Source organism: Orcinus orca, chromosome 10, assembly GCF_937001465.1.
Source record: "Orcinus orca chromosome 10, mOrcOrc1.1, whole genome shotgun sequence".
NCBI classification, from domain to species: domain Eukaryota; kingdom Metazoa; phylum Chordata; class Mammalia; order Artiodactyla; family Delphinidae; genus Orcinus; species Orcinus orca.
The window spans coordinates 82,934,280-82,960,584 of record NC_064568.1 but is presented as its reverse complement, the minus strand read 5'-3'; the positions used below and the strand labels follow the sequence as shown (position 1 = coordinate 82,960,584).

Below are 26,305 nucleotides of genomic sequence, written 5' to 3'. Positions count from 1 at the left end.
TCCTCATCTTTCTAGCCATGGGGTCTGATAGGAGAGCGTTTGGGTCACCAGGTGTTAGAGATTTGGGAGCCTTCGTTTCTTCACTTCCCTTCTTGTCCTTTTCACAGACAGTTCTCTTGACATTCCAGCCAGGATGAGAATCCCTGCCTGTGGTCTTTTCCTCCTCCTCCTCCTGTCTGATGGCAGTGACTGTGGAGGCTGACATCTAGAGGAGAAACTCCTCAGGTGGGGAGAGAATGCAGCATCGGTTGTCATTGGGTTCCATCGGGAATCTCTGCTTCCCCAGCCAGGCCTGGACAGCCAGCCCTGAGACAGCGGACCCCGGGTCTCTCATATCTTTTTCCCTGGTGATCCCCAAATATATATTCATCACTTCCCCTATTCCATTTGTTACCAATGAGTCACTAGGTCCAGCTTATGTTCCAAAAGTATTAGACAGGGGCATAGATACCAGAGGAGGGAGCATCGGGGACCAACTTAGAGTCTGCCGACCACAGGGTGATTTGGGACCATCCGACTACATGGCCTGTCACACGGCTGAGGGTAGCAATGCAGAGACCAGAATAAATAAGGAGTTCAAGTCAAAGGTTTTGGGGCTCACTTCACAGGAATCCAGATCAAAATTATATTCCCCAAAAACTGGCCCGATCTTCCAGGTAATTGGGGATTTTTAAAAGAGAGAACTTTGTAGGTAGAAACACAAACGTAGGAAATGAAAAGCCAGGTAGCAGCGCTGAGAGTTAGCGCTGTCTCACTGTCATTGACAACGATGCTTCCAGTTTCCGCAAGAACCACAGTGGTGAGTTAACTGGTACGTGATGTGACCACCACCCCTGCATCCTTTAAGTCTGTGAGGATGACGTTAACTTCCTTCATTATCCCAAGACACAATATTGTTTTTAATGTTCTGTCATAGCTGAGCTTGGGAGGCTCTTTCAGGGGATTCCACTAAGCCTTTCTTAGTAAAAGCTTTTACTTCACAGATTAAAAAAAACAATATGAGGGGCTTCCCTGGTGGCGCAGTGGTTGAGAGTCCGCCTGCCGATGCAGGGGACATAGGTTCGTGCCCCAGTCCAGGAGGATCCCACGTGCCGCGGAGCGGCTGGTCCCGTGAGCCGTGGCTGCTGGGCCTGCGCGTCTGGAGCCTGTGCTCCGCAACCAGAGAGGCAATAGCGGTGAGAGGCCCGCGTACCGCAAAACAAACAAACAAACAAACAAAAACAACAATATGAGCTCTCTGGGTGACATTTCCAATTACAGCTCATAAGCTTGAGAAAACCAAAGGTAAGATTTTTTTCAGATTTGACTGATGCCCTAAGGATAAAAACAACTTTTCCTTCTGGGTTATTACCCACGTTTATATTTTGGCCTAAACAGTTATTCTCTTGATACTGTACTTATGGAAGCTTTTTATACTTTATTATTTGTTTTCACTGGAAGAGGCAGCCTTAAAACAAGTTCTATCGCAGTACTGGGAATGGAGTCTCCACGACCTATTTTTTCACTCCTGCTATTTATCTGGCACCATGGTAGGTGCGAGAATACAAGTCCACCCAAACCAATGATTCTTTATCACTTGTGTGAGCCAGTGCTGGTTTGTGAAATGTTTGCTCCCAGCTCACAATAAGAAACACACAGACATTAAAAGTGAGTGTAAGCGAGTAAACTTCTACCTTTATCTTGTCCCAGACTGGTAATTGCCAAGAAAAAGATGAGCATGTATATCATGTCATTGGATCTGCTAAGACAGTTGGATCATTAGTTCCTCATGCACCAGAGATTGAGTAACTTGGTGTCTAAACTAGTACTGATACTTTTTAAAGACTTTTGTGGGGATCACATGTAAACTGATAAGTGATATGGATACTTTCCCCAGAAAGATGTGCATGTACAAAGAAATATGAAACAGTATAAAATGTCAGTGTTTATGTATGGATCCCATGAAGACTTATAGATCTTGTTTTTTTAAGCTTAGAAAGAGACAAATGTAGGAAGAGGACATTTTGAGTAATCATTTCATTATTGAAAAATGCACTCGCTTATCTGAGTATAAACTGGAGTAGACAGAAGCTGGACCCCATAACAGAACATCACAGAAGAAGTTGAAAGATGTCATTTATTACTTATTCATCCATCCAACCTGACTGCTTACAATGTACCAGGTCAAGTTCTCGTCTAGATCACTGCTGCAAAAATTGAAATTTGTCATTCTTTTTCCCTTCCTCACCTTCAACCTCCACCCCTAGAATCTGTACCCTGTTCCCAAGTTAGGGGAATTTCAAACTTGAAGATCTTGGTAGAAGGTAGAGACCACCTCCTTCCATAGGAGAGGAAAACCTGCTTCCAAACATTCTGGCAGGTTGAAACAGCCTGAGGCTCCACCAGGCAGGTGACCCCATGCTGGACTCTGACTCAGGACGTGGTGACACAGAGAGGCGGGAACTGTGCTGAACACTTTGGCACATGTGGCAGAGGCGGCAGTAGTGTCATTCAGTAGTCAGGAGCAGCAGAGACAGCAGGACGAGCCGCAGGGCACGCTGTCCAGCATCCGGGCTGACAGTGCTGTGAAAAGTGGCATCTGTGCCCACCTGCAGGGGCAGCGGTTCCTCTGTGGGACCCGACCTGGGTGGGATTGTGGATTCTGTTCCTGGCTGTGTAGTCTCAGGGCTGTTCTGTGGCTTTTTCCTGAAATAAAACAAAACTACAATCAATCTCTCTTTCCCGCCCTCTCTCTCTCTCTCTCTCTCTCTCTCTCTCTCTCTCGTTCCATTTAGAACAATTTGAAACCCTTTTTTGCCCATAAAGAATTGCATGAGAATACCATATAGCGAAAATCTGAGAGAGCAGGGATTCAGAGACTCTTCCCCGCTGCTTTATTGAGATATGATTGATCTACAATATTGAGTAAGTTTATGGTGTACAACTTCACTTGATACACTTAATATTGCAAAATAATTACCAGCGTAGCATTAGCTTACAACTGTATCATGCCACGTTATCACCTTTTTCGTGTGTGTGGAGAAAATTTAGGTCTACCCTCTTAGAACTCAAAAGCTTTTCTTTATGCCGAGTGGATAACTGCTTCTTAAATTTTCCACCTGGCTATACTGCATGGTAGAGAAAACATGTATCTCCCAGAAAATGTCCTGCCTTTTTCTTCCCAGGGAAGAAAGATTTCAATGCAGATTTAAAACCCCTCCCCACCCTGAATACTCTCTGATCCCTGACCTCAGTGGATCCCAATCTGCCTGAGCCTCAGGACTGCGTGTAGGGATTCTGACAAAGTACTCAGCCTCTTCCCCGACCCGCCATCTCAGAATGTGGGCATGAGGTCCAGGAATCCCTTATGAACAAGCCCTACAGGTGAAGCTGATGCACAGCCACGTGGGAATCCTGGTCTACATTGCTGCTACTAAATATGTGATCTGAAGACCAGCAACATCAGCACCAAACTTGTTTAAAATGCAGATTCTCACGCTCCCTTCCACCTGAGGTGTGCAGGTGGTGCACAGGAAGATCGGGACCCCCTGGTCTCTTTGCCGTCTAGACTCGGTGTTCAGAACCGTGCGGTCTGCTTGGGTGTGTGGTCTGATCAGATCGCATAGCTCTGGGGGGTCCAGGGTTCAGTCCTTGTCCTTCCTCTTCTGTAGCCAATTCTCCCCTGGTGACCTCATCTGTTCGCAAAGCTTTAAACCTCATTTATAGGGTGTCACTTCCTCCAACTATTTCCCCAGCCAGGTCATCTCACCTGAACCCCAGACTCAGTTTGTACTTTCCTAAAGCGAATGCCAGTGCTGTGGCCTCTTCAAATATGCTGCTTCCAGAGTCTCCCCATTTCTGCGGAAGGTGCCCCACATGTCTACTTGCAAATCTCAAAATTTGGGGTCTTCCTTCATTCTGCTTTCTTATAACCCAAATTCCATCCATTAGGAATTGCTGTAAAACGCCACTTTCAGAATATATCCAGAATCCAATCAGTTACTATTACTTTCCCTGCTCACACCCCAGACAATCACCAGTATCTCCAGCCTGGACACTGCACCATTTCCTACAGTTTCCTCTATGGAATCTCTTGCCCTTCACCTCCTGATTCTGCCCAGCAGCCAGATGTTTCTAGAGAGTAGTCACACCAGGTCACTCTTCTGTTCAAACCATCTTGTAGGGGCTTCCCTGGTGGCGCAGTGGTTGAGAGTCTGCCTGCCGATGCAGGGGACACGGGTTCGTGCCCCGGTCCGGGAAGATCCCACATGCGGCGGAGTGGCTGGGCCCGTGAGCCATGGCCGCGGAGCCTGCGCGTCCGGAGCCTGTGCTCCACAACGGGAGAGGCCACAACAGTGAGAAAGGCCCGCGTACCGCAAAAAAAAAAAAAAAAAAAAAAAAATCCTAGACTCCGCACCCTTACTCAGACAAAATCAAAACCCTTCTAATATTGTCTAGGTCTATATGATCTGTCCGGACACTGCATCTCATCTCAATTCCTCTCTCCTCCAGCTACGATGGCCTCCTCACTCTTCCTTGAACACGCAGACACTCTCCTGCCCTAGTGCACTGGCACTGGAGGCTCCCCTTCCTGGAGAGAACTTGCCCCAGAATCCTCGTGGACATACCTTCATGTCCTTCACATCTCTACTCAAAGGTCACCTTCTCAATCAGGCCCACACTGACCACCCTAGTAAAACAGACATCATCCCTGTCCCCACACACTTACATGCTGGGTCACCTTCCTCAAAGCACTTACCAACTTCCAATGTAAACACTTCCCTCACTTACTAATCTCATAGTGCACTCTGCCCTTTCCCCTAGAGCATATACGCCACATGGCTGACAAGTTTTGTCTGTTGTTAGTTCCCTGAGGTTTCCTAGATGCAAAAATAGTGTGTCATGTATCTGGCACACAAAAATATCAATTGAATGATCAGTGTACAGCACCTCCTTATTTTAGAGACAGTGTCTTTATTAACGTGACCTCAAGCCACATGCTGTCTTGTGGCAGCTACAGCACAACATCCATTTGCAATGACATCAATGCCGCCTGTACTTTTCTCACAAGGGCTGATCTCCCCTCCCTCCCACACCAATCAGTCTGCACACCACACACCATGCTCCTTCTCGCTTCAGAAAAGAATATCCTGCACTTATGCGTCCTATATTCCAACATACCCTGACTCTGTTAGACTCTGCTTTCTAAATCCATCAGTTTGGATTGGAGTCAGCACTGGGCTTAGAAGATCTAAGGGCAGAAGAGGGGCCAGGCTGCAGAGAAGAGAGAAATCCAGCAAGAATTGTCAAGATGAGAGACATTGACTCTCTCATCTCATATTGGGTCCCTTCTGTTTGCTAATTCCAGAATCTGGTTCCTTTTAAAAGATGGGGAAAAGTTGGAAAGAAGAATCCAGCAGACATCTCTAGAAGGAGGGCAAGAGCTGGATGAGGCTGAAAATTGCTCTCTTGATACTACTGAGAATCCTGTGTGCAGGGCCCCCTTGGACTTGTGGGGACAAGACAGGCAAAATGACTCCGGCTGCTGTCAGAGATGGGGACACCCAGAGAAGAATGAGACCAAACTCTGCACATGAAAAACAACAGTCATTATTCCAACAACAACAACTAAATAAGCAAAATATAAACACGCACGATAAAGACAGGGTCCGAGGATGGGAGCAAGGCCCGAGCCAAGGCTACCTGGTTACAGGAAGCCCTTGCTGCCCACAGTCCTGGAGACAGTACGAGGCCCAGCTGATTTCTGAGCCTCTGAGATCACAGGTCCTGGTGGGACAAGGTTCTACTGAAGTGACGAGGACAAAGGAACAGAGCAGATGACCTGGCAGAGCAGTGACCCCATCAAAGCCCACGATGCAGTGAGCACGGAGTGGGCACAGGCCGCATCCACACTCAGCTCCTCACCGCCTCCTCCTGTCCCACCTGCATCAGACAGAGCACAGCAAGCACACAGATTCTGGAAGGTTCTCAGCGCTTCCATTTATTTTCTCTCTCAAACTTTAAGAATCCTTTCCTTTATTATCCCAAAAACGCCTCACGGCAGGAATTAGAAAAAACAAAATTCATATACAGATTTTATTTCCAACAGGCAAGTTAAGACATTATTATTCAGTGCACCACGAAGTTAAGACAGGGATGGAGGTGGCCCAGCCCTGCCTCTGCTGGAACAGGCAAGTGGATCAGGGAAGAGAACATAGGTCCGGGTGGGGAGGGGTCGTGGTGGGCAGGGGTGGGCCAGTCTCCCCACCTCCTCACATTATGCTACGAGGAACACAGACACATTCAGATGCAGCTGCAGAAAGAGGAGTCACGGGATCTGAAGCCACATAGTGGGACCGTGCATTACTCAGTCCCACGAGGCTGCTGTCTCACACTGTGAAAGAAAATAATCATGAACAAATTCCGGTCAGTCATGTAAGTGCTGACCTTCCCAACAGCCCCCCACATGCTCAAATGTCCCATTCAAGGATCCCCACCACCTGGGGCATCTCCTCCGCCCCAACATCTCTCCCAATCTAGGCCCTCCAGGGTCTCACCTTTAGGATCCGTGAGAGACACATCAGAGCCCTGGGCACTGTCGCTGCCTGGGGGAGAACAAAACCAGGACGTGGTCAGAACCCACAGGAGATAAACTAGAGAAGGAACTTTAGGAGGGTGAGCCCCCCCATGGCCTCCTGTCTGCACCCTCACAAGGGTCTCAGGAATCACAGCCCCTCCACACTTACTTGCAGCCTGAGCGTAGCTCCCTCCTTTTTCACCTGTAAGAAGAAAACATCACGTGAGAGGCCAGGGAGAAGACTGAGTTGTGAGATCCTAGAGGAACCCTCTAGTCCTGGACCACAGAGAACTTTCCAGAACTGTTGACCAAAACCCATGATAGGATCAGGAACATGAAGAAAGGAGATGTGCGGGGACTGGATCAACTTCTTCCCTCCTGGGGGTCTGTCAGCAGGAACCTTCCCTCTCTGACCTTCAAGTGCTGGTAATCTGGTCCCCAACTGGAATTATGAAGGTGAAAAACGTGTCTTTCATTTCCACACGTGCTTACAAAAGGGTAAGTGCCAGTCTGCAGACTGACAAGCAATGTCTCTGAATGGTGCTGCCCAATACACACGCAGGCAAGCTTCCACCTGGGCTTGAACCCCCCAGTGAGACAAGAAAACTCAGATCCTTCCCCCCTTCCCTACCTGAGTGCTTCTTCCTCCAGATCACAGCTCCAGCCACCACAGCTCCAGTGACCACCAAGAGAACCAGGCCAACAATGAGGACCATGATGGGGACGGTGGACTGAGGAGGTTCTGTGGAGGAAAGGGAAGGGGCCCTGACCTCAGGCACGAATCCCGACCTTGCTGAACATGTCCAGAAGGGCTCCTGCTTTATCTGAGAGGAAGCTCCACCCCACACGTCCCTCCTTACCCCATCTCACGGTGAGGGGCTCCTGAAGCCCCTCGTGCTGCACGTGGCACGTGTATCTCTGCTCCTCTCCAGAAGGCACCACCAGGGCCGCCCACTTCTGGAAGGTTCTGTCCCCTGAAGGCCTGGTCTCCACAAGCTCCATGTCCTGGGTCTGATCCTCCCCATCACGCTGCCAGGTCAGTGAGATCTCCTTAGGGTAGAAGCCCAGGGCCCAGCACCTCAGGGTGACCTCACGGTCAGAGATGGGGTGGTGGGTCACGTGTGTCTTTGGAGGGTCTGAGGAGGAAGAATCAGAAAATTCACACTTAGTGTTACCTTCATGGGCCACTGAAGCAGCATCATGTGACCATCCTGAGAATGAACAGCACAACAGGTTTGAAAAGAAGCAGCAAAAACACCAGACACCAGCCTGGACTCCGGGGTCTGGGAAGATCTCCCAGTCCTTGTCAAGTTCTATGATAAGGATGAAAGCCAAGGTAGGAGGCTCCATGTAAAGGGGAGAATACAGAGCAATGGTCCTGACTTTGGTAGAGGCTGAATGCCTCAGAAAAGCTAGAGTCAGGCCTCCTAAGATGTTCTCAGGCTGAGAACAGGCCTTGAGAGAGAAAGTCATGGTTCACAAGATGGGGGTCAGGGTCAAAGGGCGCCGCTGGTCAGTTATTTCACGGATGGTTTCCTGTTTCTTCCCCAAAGAGACTGGATTCCTTCACTGTCTTTCAGAGAAGTGAGGCCACCGGCGAGTCACTGTCTTGTACCGAATATGAAAACCTGGGCGGATTCCTCCCTCTCCCGACAAGAAGTTGGGGCGGTGTTCCCACAGGGACCCCATTTCCTCCCCTTGTGGGAAGCCAGCTCCAGCCCGAGGGGACACCAGGGAGGCCCCGCGGCCCCTCGTACCTGCGCGCTGCAGCGTGTCCTTCCCGGTCTCCAGGTATCTGAGGAGCCACTCCACGCAGGTGCCCTCCACGTAGTTCCTTAGTTGCTCCGCAGCACCGGCCGCCTCCCACTTGCCCTTGGTGATCTGAGCCGCCGCGTCGGCCGCGGTCCAGGAGCGCAGGTCCTCGTTCAGGGCGATGTAATCGGCGCCGTCGTAGGCGTCCTGTCTGTACCCGCGGAGGAGGCGACCGTCCGGCCCCACGTCGCAGCCGTACATCTCCTGGATGGTGTGAGACCCTGACCCCGCCCCGACCAGCCGCAGCGATTAAACCCAAACTGAAAATGAAACCGGGTAAAGTCCCGCCGTTTCCTCCCGAGTCGCGGGGCCGGGCGGGTCCCGCAATGTTGGGGTGACCCTCGGACCCGGAGACTCGGGGCGACGCCGGCCCGTCCCTGGGGATGGGGGTCGTGACCCGGACCCGGGCCCGCGTCGCTCACCGGCCTCGCTCTGGTTGTAGTAGCCGCGCAGGGTGTTCAGGTCCACTCGGTAAATCTGTGCGGCGTCCTTGCAGGTCCGCGTCTCCCGATCCCAGTACTCCGGCCCCTCCTGCTCCACCCACGGCGCCCGCGGCTCCATCCTCGGATTCGGGGCGTCGCTGTCGAACCGCACGAACTGCGTGTCGTCCACGTAGCCGACGACGATGAAGCGGGGCTCCCCGCGGCCCGGCCGGGACACCCCGGTGTAGAAATACCTCAGGGAGTGGGAGCCTGGGGGCGGGGAGGGGCGAGATCCGGTCCGACCCTCCTCCCAGCGCGGGTCCCCGGGTCCGAGGTGACGGGGCCGGCAGCGGGGAGGGGGCGAGGGGCTCGTGAGACGGAAAAGGTGTGGAGGTCGGAGAAGGGCCGGCACCTCGCGGGGAGAGAAGAGGGGGCGGGAAGCAAGGGAGGGACAGGCGGGGACCGGGGGCGGCGGCGTGGCTCCTTCCCTGGGAGTCCTGACCCCCGACCCCCGGGGTCCCCTGGCTCCTCCCCGCAGAGGCCGTTCCCTCCCGACCCCGCACTCACCCGCCCAGGTCTCGGTCAGAGCCAGGGCCCCGGAGAGGAGCAGGAGGAGGGTTCGCGGCGCCATGACCCACCACCTCGGCGTCTGAGGAGAAACTGCGTGCGGCGGGTCGGTGGAGACTTTATAACCGGGAACCGCGGGGACGCTGATTGGCTTCTCCAGAAACCGGACACGCAATGGGAGTGAGAAGTGGGGACGCGTCACGAGTATCCAGGCAGGAGGGCCCGACACAGGTTGTGAGAGAGAAAGTGAAACTCCGGGAGACTGGGAATCCCCCCCGCGGAGCGTCCCCGCCCCAGAGACCGCCTGACACCCTGAGAGCCTGAGAGCCTGAGAGCCTGCTCCTCCCGGGACCTGGGACTCTGCCTGATCCCTCCCCTCCTGCACCGAGAGCTCTTTGTCACAGTGTCTCCCTGAGTCCTGGCCCAGGGACTGTGTAGTCAGCGATTTTCACAGCATTGTGGTCAGAATATTTATACAGTCTTACAAACTAGTGACGACCCCACAGATAATTTTGTGTGGATACTTCTGTCGGTACTTTCCAAAGTACAAATAATAGAGTTTAAAATTTTAAAATTAATTTATTTAGAATAATATTAATAACCCATGATTTAATATGAAAAATAACTACTTCCCAAAATAAACACGGTAGTGGGAAAAGTGGAGCTTTTCAGATTTTTATATTTTTGCAAGTCTCTCTGTTTCTTGTCTGTCTCATTAGAAGACCCCTGGATGTTCATGTTTGCTTCTTCAATGAATCCGTTGTTTTGATTGAAGTCTATGAAAATAAACAGGCCCACACATATGTAGGAGTAGTATTTTCAAAAACCTTTTCAGACAGTCATGGATGTTAGTCTTTGATACAAAACGAAAACTACACAAGTGGTAGTTTCTCAAAGGTTATTTTCAAAGTGGACCTGAAACAATATTATTAACTATTTCCTATTCTGTTACGTTAAACTCCATAACCCTATTTTGCACATTGAATGTCTCTTGGACTAAGGTAAGATTTTAAAAAAGTAATACGTTGTTTCACTAAGTTATATAGATCTTCCAGTGTCATTCATTCTTTCAAGTAAACATTGTATTCCATGAAGAAGAGGGTAGTTCAGGTCACACAAATTATTTTCCTTGGGACATAGTACTTTGGAATGTAGCAGAAGGGCTTGATGGGTACTTCCCATGTCATCTTAGAAGGTACTTTTAAAATGTGGATTTAAGGGAGTTCCCTGGCCGTCCAGTGGTTAGGACTCAGAGCTGTCACTGCCATGGCCTGGGTTCAAGGGTTCAATCCCTGTTCAGGGAACTAAGATCTCACATGCTGTGGGGCGTGGCACCCAAAAAAGAAAAAGTGGATCTAAAGATAATTTAGGAAACAAAAGAATTTTTATGTATTTTTTAAAGTTTTTTTTAATGAGGTATAGTTGATTTACAGTGTTGTGTTAATTTCTGTTATACAGCAAAGAGATTCAGCTATACATGTGTATATACATTCTTTTTCATTTTCTTTTCCGTTATAGCTTATTAGGAAAGATAAAAATTTGTAATGCATCAACCAGAAGGTTTTAAAGCAAACCTGCTTTTTTTTTTCTGCAAGTAAGTTGTGGTGAAAATAATTATATTGCAGTTTGCTACAGTAGTCTCCATCACTGCTAAGTTATACCTCAAAGCAAATGTCAACATAATGGTAAGTCAAATAATATCTTAGTAATGCTATGAAAGTAGGTTTCACCTCATGGATCTCATGAAAGGGTCTCAGTGACTTCAAGGGTTCCACAGATCACACTCTGAGAACTGCTGTTCGAATAAACCTGGGAAAATCTCCTAACTGACCCTTGCCTTTGCCTCCTGTTCGTTTTGGAGAATCCCTCTCCCTGAGCTGGACTCCCTGCCTCCCCACACTCAGCTGAGGGCCCTGCCCCTGGGGCTCCTCTAGGAGAGAACTTACCCCTTGGAAACTGATCCCAGAGAGTGTCCTCAGTCCGGGAAGGGAGGTAGGGGGACAGGTGTTTCCCCTTTGGACCTGGAAACAGTTTGTGCCTGAAGGCACCATACCCACTCATAACCTAGTTTGGTTTTGTTACACACCAGCTAAGTATGTATTCATATCCCAGACAGAAATCTGACATCTTCTCTAAGTGAAATAATATTGGCCCTTTCATGGGTCCAGTATATCTGACTTGAGGCCCAGAAAGCATGAAGAGCAGTCCTGTCCAATAGAATGTTCTGTGGTGAAGGAATTGTTCTATATCTGCACTGTCAAAATCAGGTAGCCACTAGCTACAGGTCGCTCTTTAGCACCTCAGAAGTGGCTACTGTGCTAAGCACCTTAATGTTATTTAGTTTAAATAACATTAAATATGTGGCTAGTAGCTAGCCTATTGGGCATTGCATATCTATAATGTTCTTAATTTCCAGTCTCCTCCCCCAAAAAGATACTGTGTGACTCATAGGTTGATGCATATTAAAATAACCTTCATATGGAAATCATGGATTTGTCTATGTGGGTCTTAGATATATCCTTAAAATGCAGCATGCGCAGAAAGTTTCATTAACATGTATTTTAACAACTAGAGTGTTCAGACATTAAGGACACCGTGGTTTATCACCTTAAGGTCATATGTGTTCAAGACTGCCCATCGCTGGAGCTAATTCTTGTCTTTATAACCTTGAGCTCTTGCTGTTCTTTTCATTAACCTGGTAAATATAAGCAGACACTGAAGTCTTCACTTAGCCCAAGAGAAAGTATTCACTGAACACAGCAGATATCAAATACCTTGCAGGACCTGTACATACTTGTGAAATGATAAAGCAGGAGATGTAAACCTTAGAATCCACCAGCTTAGAATTCTTTACTGACTGCTCCTGCTATTCGTTCCCCCCAAATTCAATCAGTTCTGTTTCCCTTCACCCTTGGACCCCTCTCTCCTAGACAAAAAAATACTTGAATTTTTTACATTTGGGGAATGAAGAGTTGTATGACCCAAAGGTGAAAAACCGCTAAAAAATCATAAATTTTCTTTATGTCAACCAGACATTCACAAAGATACTAACACATGCCCTTATCAAACTCAAAGACAAAAACATTGAGAAACAGGTTGCAATGTTTTTCAGCCAAAGACCACCAGGAGAAAATCTGTGGGCAAACAAGTTGGATTTATTACTGGATGCAGCGAGGGAGATGACACACCATCGGGGACCACGGTGTCTTAGTGTGAGGTGTTAGATAGAACACCTATCTAGATAGAACATGTACAAGATGTGGGCTCTGGTTGGGTGATTTTGAGGAGGGTGTATGGAGGAGGGGCTCACTCTACACTGAGTGTTGTCAGGAAGTGGGGGCAATTCTATGACCGGGCATGTCGGTGAATCTTCCCTGTAAGGAGGAAAGACTAGAGTGAGGATGCAGCTGTGATTGGAAAGAAGCCGTGGTTGCTGGTATCAGCACAGGGAGAGGCTTGATACATTGTGAGGTGCATAGTGCTGCCTTGTTTGGTCTGTGCTTGGAGAAAATGATGTTGTGGTCTTGTTTTGTCTCACTGTGTCATGGTCTCAGGTGTCCTTGTCTGATGTTGATGTTCTGTGGGGTGACATATGTCCAATAGGAGAAGAACACGGCTGCGTGGTGAGCACCAGCCCAGCTTCTGGCAACGCTGAGGCCTAAGGTAAACGTCAGACCAGCTTCTGATGTTGGAGGCTGCTTTGTCCTTCCTGAATTCAGTGTTTAAAATAACTAAATCCCAAACAAAACATAATTAAAGTGTATTAGAAAACAATTTGTAAAATAAGAAATGCAAATGTCAAACAAATATATAACAAATAAACGTAAAGAAAAATGTAGATGTGGAATAAAGAATGGGAATAAATTAAAATCTATCATCTTGGCAAAGATAATAGTATGAGGAGAGTATTGACAGGAATTTAGGGAGAATATACTGTCATAAAGATTGATGGGATTGAAAACTGGTCGAAAAATTTTAAAGGTCAGTATGCAGAACGTCTCAATTTCAGTATATTTACATTAAAAATTTTTTTTATTTTGTATTGGTGTATAGGTAATTTACAATGTTGCGGGGCGTTATGTTTTTTTAGGTGTACAGCAACTTGACTCACTTATGCATAGACGTATATATGTCCTTTTTTGGGTTCTCTTCGCATATAGGTTATTATAGAGTGTTGAGTAGGGTTCCTTGTGCTATACAGTGGGTCCTTGTTGATTATTTTATAAATAGTAGTGTGTATATGTTCATCTCAACCTGCTCATTTTTCCCTGCCCACCACCTTTCCCTTTTGGTAACCGTAAGTTTCTTTTCTAAGTCTGTGAGGCTGTTTCTCTTTTGTAAAGAAGTTCATTTGTATCCAGTTTTAGATTCCACCTGTAAGTGATATCATAGGATACTTGTCTTTTCCAGTTTCGCTTCCTTCCTTGTGGCTGGAAATGGCATTATTTCATCCTTTTTATGGCTGAGTAATATTCCATTGTGTATATGTATCCTATCTTCATTATGCATTCATCTGTCCTTATACACTTAGGTTGCTTCCATGTCTTGGCTATTGTACATAGTGCTGCCATGATCGTTGGGGTGCCCGTGTCTTTTAAAACTACGGTTTTCTCCGAATCTAGGCCCAGGATTGGGATAGCTGGGTCACATGGTACTTGTATGTTTACTTTTTTAATCAACCTCCATACTGTTCTCCCTAGTGGATATACCGATTTACATTCCCACCAACAGTGTAGGAGGGTTGCCTTCAATATGTTTACATTATGACATAGAAATTTCTCTTTCAGAAATTTATCCTGCGAAGATAATCACACATGTTCTCAAAAACATATATTCAAGGATGTTCTTGAATTGTGGTTTATAAAAGCAAAGAATGGAAACAAGCTAAATGCTATATTCATTGTAGTGATGGTAACTATGAATAGAGGAACACTTAATAAGAATTAAAGCAATAATGCCATGTGATTTACATAGTGGGTCAAATTTATTCCTCAAAGCAAACCCACGAGGGGACTTCCCTGGTGGTCCAGAGGCTAAGACTCCGAGCTCCCAATACAGGGGCCCGGGTTCGATCCCTGGTCAGGGAAGTAGATCCCGCGTACCGCAATGAAGACCTGGTGCAGCCAATAAATAAATAAATTAATTAATTAAAACAAAAAGCAAACCCATGAGGCACCCAACATGTGATGCCTTTGTACAGACACAGAGAGAGAGACTCAGAGAAAGGAGACACAGAAGTGGAGACTCAGAGAGGTTAAGGAGTGTATATTTCAAGGCCACCTTCAATCATGATCTGGAGACACTGGAGAAAAAATGAAGAAAAACAGTTAGGACCTGGGTGATGTGCGACAGGCACTGTGGTGAGGGAGATGGACAGAAATGACAAAGATAAATGTAAATCACTACTGAGCTAAGTGCTGTGAGGAGGAAGTTCATGATATCATGAAAGTAGATAACCAAGAGACCTGACAGCTCCCCTACCACTGTTAGCAATAATATTTGAAAGATGTAAAAGATATATTGTATATTAAACAAAAACAGAATTCTATACAATTATATAAAATCATAGAACCAAAAAGGGCTCTTTGAAATTAAAAATAATGTCATAGAAGTGTATAATTCAGTAGATGAATTGAAAAATTACAGTCATACTCACAGTAAGTAATAGGAATAGAAAAGTAATGGCAAGGAGGAGAGAAGACCTATAAGAATATTCCTCTATCAATCAAGAGATTCCAGCGAGTAAGCAATACAAGTTTCAAAAATAAGGGAGAGTAGGAAATAATAAAAAATTATTTTCAAGGAAACCTCTCGGAGTTTACAGGCAAAAATTTACATCTGGAATGGCCTAAGCAAACTCTTACTGCAGTAGATGAAAACAGACCGACACTAAGAAACATCACAGTGAAATTGCAGAAAGGATGGAAAAGAAGAGAGACCTTGAAAACTTCAAGAGGCAAAAAACATGGGCCTGGAGGCTAGAAGACAGTGAATCAACGCCTTCCGAATTCTAAGGGAAAAAATCAGTATTTCCAACATAGAGTTCTAGATTGGGTCAAGATGAGAGTAAGTCCTAGGGTAGCCTAAGATATTTCAGAGTTACAATGTTTTCCTTTCCATGTTCCCTTCTTCAGGTTACTGTTAGACAAACTGCGGGGGAAATGATGGAGAAAACCAACAGCAGGGAAACATGGGATCCAGGCAACAGGGAAGCCTTGTAAAATTATACAGTAGGAGAGAGAGGCAGAGGGCTGCCCAGAATGAGGAGAAGGAGATCCGGGACATCAGCCCTGCCCCAGGGGTGCAGGGAACCAGTCTCCGTGTGGCAGCACGGAGGGCTGTGGGAGAGTCTGTGCAAAGAGGTGAAGTTGGTGGAATATCCAATGTGCTTGAATGTACTCAGAAAGGCTTAGATTCTGCACAGAGTTTTAGAATGATTTAAAATGAGTACAAAATGGGGCTTCCCTGGTGGTGAAGTGGTTAAGAATCCGCCTGCCAGTGCAGTGGACAAGAGTTTGAGCCCTGGTCCGGGAAGATCCCACGTGCTGTGGAGCAACTAAGCCCGTGAGCCACAACTACTGAGCCTGCCCGCTGCAACCACTGAAGCCCCCGCACCTAGAGCCCATGCTCCGCAACAAGAGAAGCCACCGCAATGAGAAGCCCGCGCACCGCAACAAAGAGTAGCCCTGCTCGCTGCAATTAGAGAAAGCCCGCATGCAGCAATGAAGACCCAAAGCAGGCAAATAAACTAAAAAAAAAAAAAAAAAAAATGAGTACAACCAAAGTAAGATATTATTTATTCCAGCGAAATCTTAAATATCCATTCAAGAAAAGTAATCGTAATCTATTAAATGCTCACTTGTGACTATCGTTTGCGTCATCATCATCATAAGGCAAATATTACACACTGAGCTAATCAAAATTAGAAAACTGATAGATGTATAATTATAACTATTTTGGAAAGACAGGGATGTGTGAAAGAAAAACCAATTAACTAAAGATGATACATAAAACTGAAAGCAAAGGAGTATTAAAGGCATGCATTTTAGAGACATAGAAGAAACAATTAGAGAATCAGCTTAAGAACTAAAAGAGCATCTCTCTGAGATTCAAGAGAAGGGGGACATGGAAGATTGGGGACATCGGTCTAGATATCAAGTCTTGTAGAAGTATTTTACTTTTTAAAACTATGTGCACATATCCATTAGCTAAAAATAAAAAGACAACCTAGTAGATGAGACAATGGCCTTTGGCCTTAGGAATTGTTCTGTTAAGAAGAGTCATAGAAATGGAGCAGTAGTTGGGAGGAAACTGTACACAGAGTGGTGGATGTTTATGGGAGAATTTTGTTTTGATTTATTTATTTTTGTTTGATTAATTTTAATGGGAGGAATTGCAGCATGTTTGTAGGCAGGGATGAAGGAGCAGTAGAGAGTGGGAAACTGATGACACAGGGGAGGATGGAGTCGGATCCTGTACCCACGCTGAGGGGCAGCCTTAGACAGGAGGGGACCATCCATCATCACTGGTGGGAAGGTGAGATACAGGTGCAGATGTGGGAATAGTGGAGAAGGAGGATGTAATGCTCACCCGAGTGCTTTTTTTTTCTGAGTGAAAAAAAAAGCTCATCATTACCAACAGGGAGTGAGGGATGAGTGGAGGGGTCTGAGGGGAAAGGAGGAAATGAGAAATCACCCTCTCAGGGGTGTGAGAGTGAGCTGACTGGGAAATGGCGTCTGCAGAGTGCAGGGTGGGGGCCACTGAGGTCTGGGCTGGTCAGGTTAGAGAAATTTCCAGCTCTTGGGCAACAACAGGAGGATGTATAAGAAACGAAAGAAAAATGCAGCAAAATATCTGCAAATGTGAGGATTACATTCTTTTTACTTTGTCATTTATCACTTTCGACACTTTATTACTTCCTTTACAGTGAACATACATTATATCCTATATTATACGTTACACATATACATCATGATAAGAATTCAAAAGCTTTGTTTAAATTTTTAAAAGGAAGGCAAGTGGGCAGAAAAAGTGAAGAGCTGTGGGCACAGAGCTGGACGTGCCGGGCTCCGTGCCTGAGCTCTGGGCAGTGAACTCACACAGCCTTTTCTCCTTTTCTCAGGACCGTGTTTTCTTTGGAGGTCAAGCAGGATTTTTCCCTTCTTTTTTCAGTGTGGTCACTTATTAGGACTTTGTCACCTCTTTGATGCTTCTAAGATGGTTTTTATATTTTACATGGCATTTTCAGCTATTTTCAGTGAGCAGAATTCTCCTTACAATCCAGCCCATCTCTTCCGGTAATGGAATTTCTGTGGCAGAATAGCTCAGTTAAAAGACTTTGGGTGCCAAAGTAGAGAATATGTGTCCTAATGCACGATCTGAAGAGGATCTGTCAGGTGTTTTACAAGTGCAAGGGATTTTAATGTAATTTTTGAAAGCATATTTACCTACACAGAAGGGGACTGAAAAGGTACTCAAGGGTATACATAATAATTTATGTTCTCCCTCTCATCCCCCATTTGCCCAAGTCCTCTACTTGGAAACCACTGCGATTGGTAAATTCTCATTTTCCTTCTCCCCAAATATATCTATGCATTAATGAATACTGTTATGTCAGTGAAAGAGCTCAGGCCACAGAATGGGAGAAATTATTTGCAAATTCACATATCTGATGAAGGACTTGTTTTAGAATACACATAGAACGCTTAAACTCAATAATATGAAAACAATTTAAAAATGAAGGAAAGTCTGAACACACACCTCTTCAGGAAGATCTATCCATGGAACTGCATATGAAAAGATGCTCAACATCATATATTATTAGGAAATGTAAATTTTAAAAAATGATGTATCATCACACCTATTAGAATAGCTAGAATCCAAGAATTGGTGATACCAAGTGCTGTCCAGGATGTTGAGCGACGGAAACCCTCACTCACTGGGGCAGGAATACGAAGCAGCACAGCCCCTAGAAATGATGGTCAGCAGTTTCTTATAAAGCTGCACATAGACCCTCCATCCAGTCTACTGAGCGCTCTAGTCCTCATGCAACTCATCTGAAAACTTATATATGCACAAACCCCTGCACACCAAAGTTTATAGCAGAGCGCCCCTCAAGTGTGGGCTGCACGTAGTGACTTCCTTCTAAAGGCTGCAGTACGGAAAGTAGGGAAGTAAAAATAAAAGTTCACAAGGAGAAACCTGGGAAATGTACCTTAGCTGGGTGATGAGGTGAACTTATTACTGATAATCAATTGGAGAGTATACACCCTTGTTGTGTGGAGAATGTCACTTCATCTCTGTCGTCTTCTTCCCCAAAATACTTTGCCCCAGTCAACCAACTGGAATAGAGGGACATTCTACAGTATCCCTGAGCAATACTCGAAAACATCAAGGTCATCAAACACAAGGGACCTCTGAGAGACTGTCACAGCCACAGGAGCCTGAAGGAGACATGATTGGGACTTAACACAATGTGTCTTTGATAGGATCGTAGATCAGGAAAAGGAAAAACTAATGAAGTCCAAATAAATTCTGGAGTTTATTAATAATGTATCAACATTGCTTCATTAGCTGTGACAAATGTATCATGGTGATATAAGATATTACCACAGGGAGACTGAGCGTGGGAGTTACAGGAACTCTCTACTAACTCTGCTACTGTTTTTGTGAATCTCAAACTACACTAAAATGAAAAAAAAAAAAAAAAAAAGAATATCTGCCAGAAACGAACAGGGAGTGAAATAAGAATCGACTGAGTTTTCCAGAGTGTTTTCATCAATGAGCTGGAGAGATGGGTTGTGGAGAGGAAAGATGGAAACCTCAGACACAAGGCAGCGCTCCAGGGCTCTCCTCCCCTCTAATCCCCGCCGCATCCCCGAGCCCGACCCCAGAGCTGCTCAGGCAGCATCTTCATCCCCTGATTGCTGACCAGCCTCCAGGGCAGCCATCTCTGTCGGACTCAGACCACAGCCCATCCTCTCCCTTCCCTGTGCTGAATAGGAGAGGGCGGAGTGGTGGCGCCCCCGTGTGGCCACAGTTGCTGATGACAGGAGACCTGAGCTCCCCTTTGACCCCCTTACAAAACACCTGCCCAGGGTTTCCTTGGGCTCCTAGCAGTGGGTCAGTGCTGCGCACAAAGTTGGAGTTCATCCAGTGTCAAGTTCAAAGTCTGAACTGTTACTCAGAATACATGCTGACACGGACCTTTTTCTCCCCATCAAACTACCAAGGACTAAGGCCTCAGGGAGGATCAGATTTCAAGGCCATTAACAGCTGGTTCCCAAGTCCAGGGTGGACCCCACAAACATACTGGGTGTCCTCAGTCTCCAGGGGTGGGACCTTGAACCCCAAGTCCTTGTCACTTCTTGCAGCTGCTGACAGGGTTATAGACTCTTCCTCTAGGGAATCAACTCTGGAACCTCCATCCCTAGAATGGGGTAGAAGGGGGGCAGGGGGGGAGGAGATCCCCTAAGATATCTGCCTATGAAGATGGGGAGGCTCCTGGAGAAGTGAGGAGAGGAAGGAAACAGTGACATTAGGGGATGGAGGCCAACAGGAGCGGAGGGGGAGGAACGAGAGAGGAGGGGGCAGGGTGGGTCACTCAGTGGACACGGGTGCGGGGAGGGTGGGGTCTGTGTGGGGAGAGGCACAGGGGCTTCTGGCCTGGGCGCTGGTAGAGGCTCTGTTTTTCACCTGGATGATAAGTACACAGGTGTCAGCTCTCTATTTTGCTGGTAAACTGTGCTTATGTTTTCGGTGTTTTCCTGTCCTTACAGGTATGGTATGACTCAAATACACCTGGAAGAAAGAGAAAAGAGAAAAGGAGAGCGGGGAGGTGGTTAAAGGAATTCCTCTCTTCCAGAGAAATAGCCTCACCCCCAGTCCTCACTCCACCCACACACACATGGTGCTGGGGGCAGCAGGGAGACTCAAGGAAGGGAGAGTCCATCCCAGCTCACAGCCCGGGGCTACCTGGACATCGTCTCCCTGTGAGCTAAGACAGCGGGGACCACTGTGCCAAAAAGACTGGCTAAAGACCTTTGGAAAAAGACGGGCCCAGCTGGTGGAGGTGGAGAGCAGAGGACAGGACATGGAGTGGAGCCTGGAGACCACAGTGGGACAAGGAGATCAGCCATGAGTCTGGGCCCGGGGGTCCCCCTAACATTTCCCTGAGACACAAAAACGACCTCCCCCATCCCCAGACCTACAGGACCCAGGCGTCCCAACACCGTACCCAAGGACACCAAGCATGGCCCCTCCTGTCCAGGCATGAAATCCACCACCGTTTGAAGCCTCAAGGGTCCTCTCCGCTCCTCCCCAGTCCCGAGAGCCCAGGACACCCCAGTGTCCTGCCTCTTCTTCCCCTCCATGGACCTAATAATAGACAGGGACCTGCTGTCTGGATCCCTCCAGCCACTTCCCAACCTGAACTTAAAGGCCCTGTGGTCCTGGACTCAGATCTAATTTCTGGCGCTGATGTTGACCCAGGACTTCGGGGTCAGGGGTCAGGGGAGGCTCCCCAGGGCCCCACAGGCTGCAGCTGAGCCAGGCTTCCAGCTGAACAGGATCAGCTGATTCTGGACATAAAACTGCGACCTGGAGGAGGCACATCAGCCACACGGAGGAGTGAAAAGCTGCCTTTGTCTCTCCCCCCTTCCATCCACAACCAGGAAACGTCCACGACACACCACAGGTGACTCTGCCCAACACACCAGGACTCCGGAGAATGCCACCAGTGTGCATGGAAAGGTGGGTGGACTGGGACACAGAGACGAGGCTGAACCGAGGGAAGAGCAGAGGCGGAGATAACAGATATGAACCTAGACATGGCAAGGTTACAGCTTATACAGGTAATTGGCCTGAAAAAGGAGCCAATACAGAGACAAGAGGAAACAAGAGGTGGGGAGTCTTAGTTGCATTCAAGCCCCTGGTTCTAGCTGTACTTGAGGTTCACTTGCTCCCGTGCTTTTCTTTAGTTTGTTCAGCAAGACAATGACTTGCCCTTTGACAAGCCTGAGTCAGATTTCTGCCACTTTCAGCAGAAACATAACTGATGAATACATCAAGGTTTCACTTTTCTAGAAAGAACATAGTGTTTTTATTTGCCCAAATAGTAGAGCCCACCTCAAGGAAAAGCCCTATTCATTGAGAACATTTTGTTTATACAGCTTTGTGTCTAATCATGTTTCCTTCACACTCAGAAATCTGAAGGGGATTCTGGAGGGTGTGTGAAATCTCAGAGCAACACTCAGGATTCTACATTCTGCAGGTAGAGAAGCTGTGACGCTTTCTGTTGTCTGAGACATTTAGAAGTGAAATGGCGTGCGTTCACAGAAGTAGCATGCATTCACTTCTAAATGTCCACTTCACATTTAGAAGTGAAATGGCGTGCGTTCACAGTGAAATAGCGTGCCTTCTGTTGTCTGAGACATTCAGAAAGTGAAATAACGTGCGTTCATAGAATTGTATTTAGAGCACAGTAGGTTATGTCTCTGTACTAGTACATAAGCCAGTAATAGAGCAAGTCACCCCCGGTTTGTGCCTGGTGTAGACAAGACGGTAAATGGGTTTACCCTCCTCATGAGGCCGAGTGTCTTCCTTCTTCTGCAGCAGTGGCATTTGTGTAGATGTGATCTTTGCAAACCAACACAGGAATAGCTGTTCCTCCTGGAAAAAGAAAAAAGCCCTTTCCTTGCTCTGCTCACAGAACCAAACTTCCTGTGCTGGATTCTCACTGGGCTCCAGTGTTTAGGAGGCTGGGGACCAAACTGGCCAGAATCCACTTGGGCCTGATGTCCCCTCTTGAAATGTCCTCTTGCTAAATGGACAGCACAGGGCTTCCTCAGTGGATCTGAAGGATCTGTGATGCCTTCTGTTGCCTGAGACATTTAGAAGTGAAATAGTGTGCGTTCACAGAAATTTTTACGAATAGAATCCAGGACTGAAAGAGTAACTATTGGTACATTTAAAATTGTGTTTAGCATACAGCAGTGGTAACTTTCTAAATCTCGGGGTTGCGGGTCCTGCCCCCGGAAGGGCACCGCTCCTTCCTCAAGCCCGCCCCAGCTCGCTGGACTGCTTTGCTTACATTGCCAGAAGGTTCTCCGTAGGGACTGCCCTTACGGCTTGGAGAGTGTGGGGGGGGGGGAAGAGAGGGGAAGGAGCGGGGGTCCAGACAGGGGTCATCACCAGAATTATCTTGGTGAGAATCAAAAGAGCCCGTGGATCTAAGGCTCTGCAGCAGGGAATGGTGCATGTTATTTGCCGCTGCTCAGCCTAAAGGAGAAATCTGAGTTGCCCCAGGGTGGGATTCGGCATCCTGTCTCTCACTTACTGGAGTGAAAGAAATATGAGGGTGAGGGAGACCCAGTCCTTAAGTTTCAGAAAGTATGGAGAGAAGAAAGGATGAGAGGGGGCGGATTTAGGTGTCACTGTGAGCTGAGTCATCGGGAAAGAAGGAAAGACCACAAGAGACCTTGGGCAGGACAGACAGATAGGGAGAAAGACATGGAGCCCTGGCTAGTCCTTTTTTTTTTTTTTCCTTTCTGCAGTACGCGGGCCTCTCACTGTTGCGGCGTCTCCCGTTGCGGAGCACAGGCTCCAGACGCGCAGGCTCAGCGGCCATGGCTCACGGATCTTCCCGGACCGGGGCACGAACACGCATCCCCTGCATGGCAGGCGGACTCTCAACCACTGCGCCACCAGGGAAGCCCTCTGGCTAGTACTTTTAAAACTCTGGGGCCTCACACTTACTCAGTAAGAGCATCAGTGTTTGCTTTTATTCCCCACTGTTGCTGCTTGTTCCGGCTTACAAAGCTACCCAAAGCCCTGGCTCCTTCACGCATCCCCTGCCTCGGCCTCCCTCTAGTGGAAGTCTGCGGAGTGACAGGAGCGCGGGTTTCCCCACTTCCCGTCTTAAAAACGTTAGTGATCTTACCCACCTCGCAGAATTGTAGTGAGGATAATTAATGGCTATAGTTTGGGCAGCAACAGAAATGGCAATAGTTGTAGCAGCGGTGCTAAGTGATTTACATGAGTCGTCTCGTTGAATCCATACAAGTTGGGGAGCGATATTATTATCTCCGTTTTATAAAAACTTCGAGAGCTGCTCTAACCTGCCCCGGGTCAGCAGCAACGACGGCCAGAATGAACGTGTTCTTACAGTAAGCTGCCTAGTACTCTCTGTCTTTCCTCAGTGCTGGTTCCTTCCTCTTGTCTTCCCTTGGAAAGCATTACAGAGGGGTTTACCTCATATAAAATGAAGCAAGAGAATTCATCATTTATATTGTTGATAATGCCTACCTTGGATGGTTGTTTGGAATTAGAGAAAATTGTAATAATAGTAACAGCAGCAAAAGTTTATTGAGTTCTTATTGTGGCAGATACTATGGTCAGCATTTAACATGCAATTATTTGCTTGAGTCATCTCAGCAATTCTATCCCATGGGATCTCTGACTATTCCCCCTTTTACAGATTAGGAAACAGATTTGGAGAGTTTAGTGCCTGGCCCATTAGTTACAGTAGTTACAACCATAATTATTCAATGTCATGAGAAAGGCACAGAGCAGAGGAGTTCAGTGAGGGGTCAGGAAAGACTTCTTGAACAAGGAGTCATTTGCAGAGGGGTTGGTTTGTTGGTTGGTTTGGTTTCTTTGTTTTCATTGTAAACCTAGTATTGTATGTATATGCTCCTTGAAAAAGTTCAATCGGTGCCTATGGTTACAAAGTAAAAATCTGAGAAGCTTCCACCACCAGGGAGTAACTGCTGAATAACACCCTGAAGGAACTTTCTCCATGAATATACCGTCTAAAAAAGAGATCAAGCTGTACGTCTCTATTATTTTCTTTTTTCTGGGTACCTTTTTTTTTTTTTTCTTTCCTGATTTTCACTGAGGAGGGGGGTGGGTGACAGGAGCAAGGGTGCGGGGTGGCCAAGGGCTTGAGGGCTGGCCGCTGGGCCAGGTGCTGGGCAGGGGCCAGGTACTTGCTTGTTTACATGCAATCACTGGTTCTAAAGCCACTCTCTGAGTTCCTCCAGTAGTGTCTGCCCTGGCCTAGAGCAGGGCCCAGGGATCAGGGTGAGGAACGGAGGAAGCCAGAATCCAGGGGGCCAGTTGGCCACGTGGTAATGACCTTCAATGCAAGTTCCAGGCTCTGCAACCAGCTGATACTTGAGCAGGGGAGTGGCCTGACTAGAGCTGACTTTTTTTTAAATTGTATTAAAATACACATAACATAAAATTCACCATCTTGGCCATTTTTAAGTGTACAGTTCAGTAATATTAAAAACATTCACGGGCTTCCCTTGTGGCGCAGTGGTTAAGAATCTGCCTGCCAGGGCTTCCCTGGTGGCGCAGTGGTTGAGAGTCCGCCTGCCGATGCAGGGGACACGGGTTCGTGCCCCGGTCCGGGAAGATCCCACATGCCGCGGAGTGGCTGGGCCCGTGAGCCATGGCTGCTGAGCCTGCGCGTCCAGAGCCTGTGCTCCGCGACGGGAGAGGCCACAACAGTGAGAGGCCCGCGTACCGCAAAAAAAAAAAAAATCTGCCTGCCAATCCCAGGGACATGGGCTTGAGCCCTGGTCCGGGAGGATCCCACATGCCACAGAGCAACTAAGCCCGTGCACCACAACTACTGAGCCTGCGCTCTAGAGCCCACGTGCCACAACTACTGAAGCCCGCGTGTCTAGAGCCCGTGCTCCGCAACGGGAGAGGCCACTGCAGTGAGAAGCCCACGCACCGCAACGAGGAGTAGCCCCCGCTCGCCACAACTAGAGAAAGCCTGCGGGCAGCGACGAAGACCCAACGCAGCCAGAGATAAATAAATAAAATAAATTAATTTAAAAAAAACCAAAAACCATTCACATTGTTGTGCAGCCATCACCACCATCCATCACCATAACCCTGTACGTCTTGTAAATCTGAAAGTCTATACCTTTTAAACAATACCTCCCTGTTCTCCCCTCTCCCCAGCTCGAGCTGACCTTAGGATGGGCTGCAGGAGACAAGACCTGTGGGTAAGAGGCCAGTTAGGAGATGGCTGTAACCACCAAGGCCAGAGGCCATGAGGATCCCCATGTGAGAAAGAAGGGCACAAACAGGAAACAAATTTAATAATTAAATAAAAGCACCTCCCTGTGCACGAAACACTCACTGTGCCAGGCCGCCTGAAGGCTTCTGAGGAGTCATTTCCTCTCCGGGTGACTTGCCCAGCTAGAGTCAGCAGCCAACAAATCTGAAGCTCTTTTTTGCACCCATTTCTCACATTATTGAAGCTCCTCCATCATCAAAATATCCCCCTTAGCTCATCAACACTCACTCCCCTTCAATCCCTTCTCCACTCTGAAAAATCACTTTGAAAGGTAAATATGTTTCTCCCCTGCTTCAACCTCTGAATTCTCATGGTTCTTCAGATATGGATAAAACCCCCACACCCCAAATCTCTAAGAGGACCTACAAGGCCCCGCAGGATCTGCTCCAGTGCCTCCCCTCCTCAAACAGCTGTTCCTTCTTCTTCTTTCTTTTTTTTTTTTTGGCCGCTCTGCATGTGGGATCTTAGTTCCCCAACCAGGAAACAAACCCACGCCCCCTGCACTGGAAGCGTAGAGTCCCAACCACTGGACCACCAGGGAAGTCCTACACAGCTGCTCCTTCTGCCTGGAAGGTGCCTGCCCTGCCACGATCCTCCAAGCCCCTACACACACACACACACACACACACACACACACACACAGGACTGCCCTGCTCTATAACACATCACTGTTTTAAATTCAGTATTCTTCATGTAAACATGTGATCTGTTTTTCACCCCTGTTAGCCTGTAAGGTCCAGGAGGAAGGGACCATGTGAGTCGTGTTCCCTACTGTAGCCCCAGTGCCTTGACATAGTAAGTGTGCAATGTTGACAGCTAAATGAGTGAACAGTGTAACCTGCTCTCAAGCAACTT

At 47.4% G+C, this 26,305-nt stretch overlaps 1 protein-coding gene across 25 annotated transcripts in view; it reads right to left on the bottom strand.

Moving 5' to 3' along the window:
- LOC101276578 (BOLA class I histocompatibility antigen, alpha chain BL3-7-like) overlaps positions 1-9,513 on the bottom strand; it is a 48,293-nt gene extending 38,780 nt beyond the window's left edge. For 5 of the 25 annotated variants that reach the window (XM_049715696.1, XM_049715702.1, XM_049715699.1 and 2 more), the window contains exons 1-5: positions 9,358-9,513; positions 8,791-9,060; positions 8,314-8,589; positions 7,417-7,692; positions 7,188-7,298 (exon numbers count right to left, since the gene is read on the bottom strand). In XM_049715696.1, coding sequence (XP_049571653.1) covers positions 7,188-7,298; positions 7,417-7,692; positions 8,314-8,589; positions 8,791-9,060; positions 9,358-9,421 — 997 coding nt within the window. In that variant the 5' untranslated portion in view covers positions 9,422-9,513. The other 20 variants (XM_049715703.1, XM_049715698.1, XM_049715711.1 and 17 more) reach the window with 16 other exon arrangements.
- Positions 9,514-26,305: the final 16,792 nt, after the last annotated feature.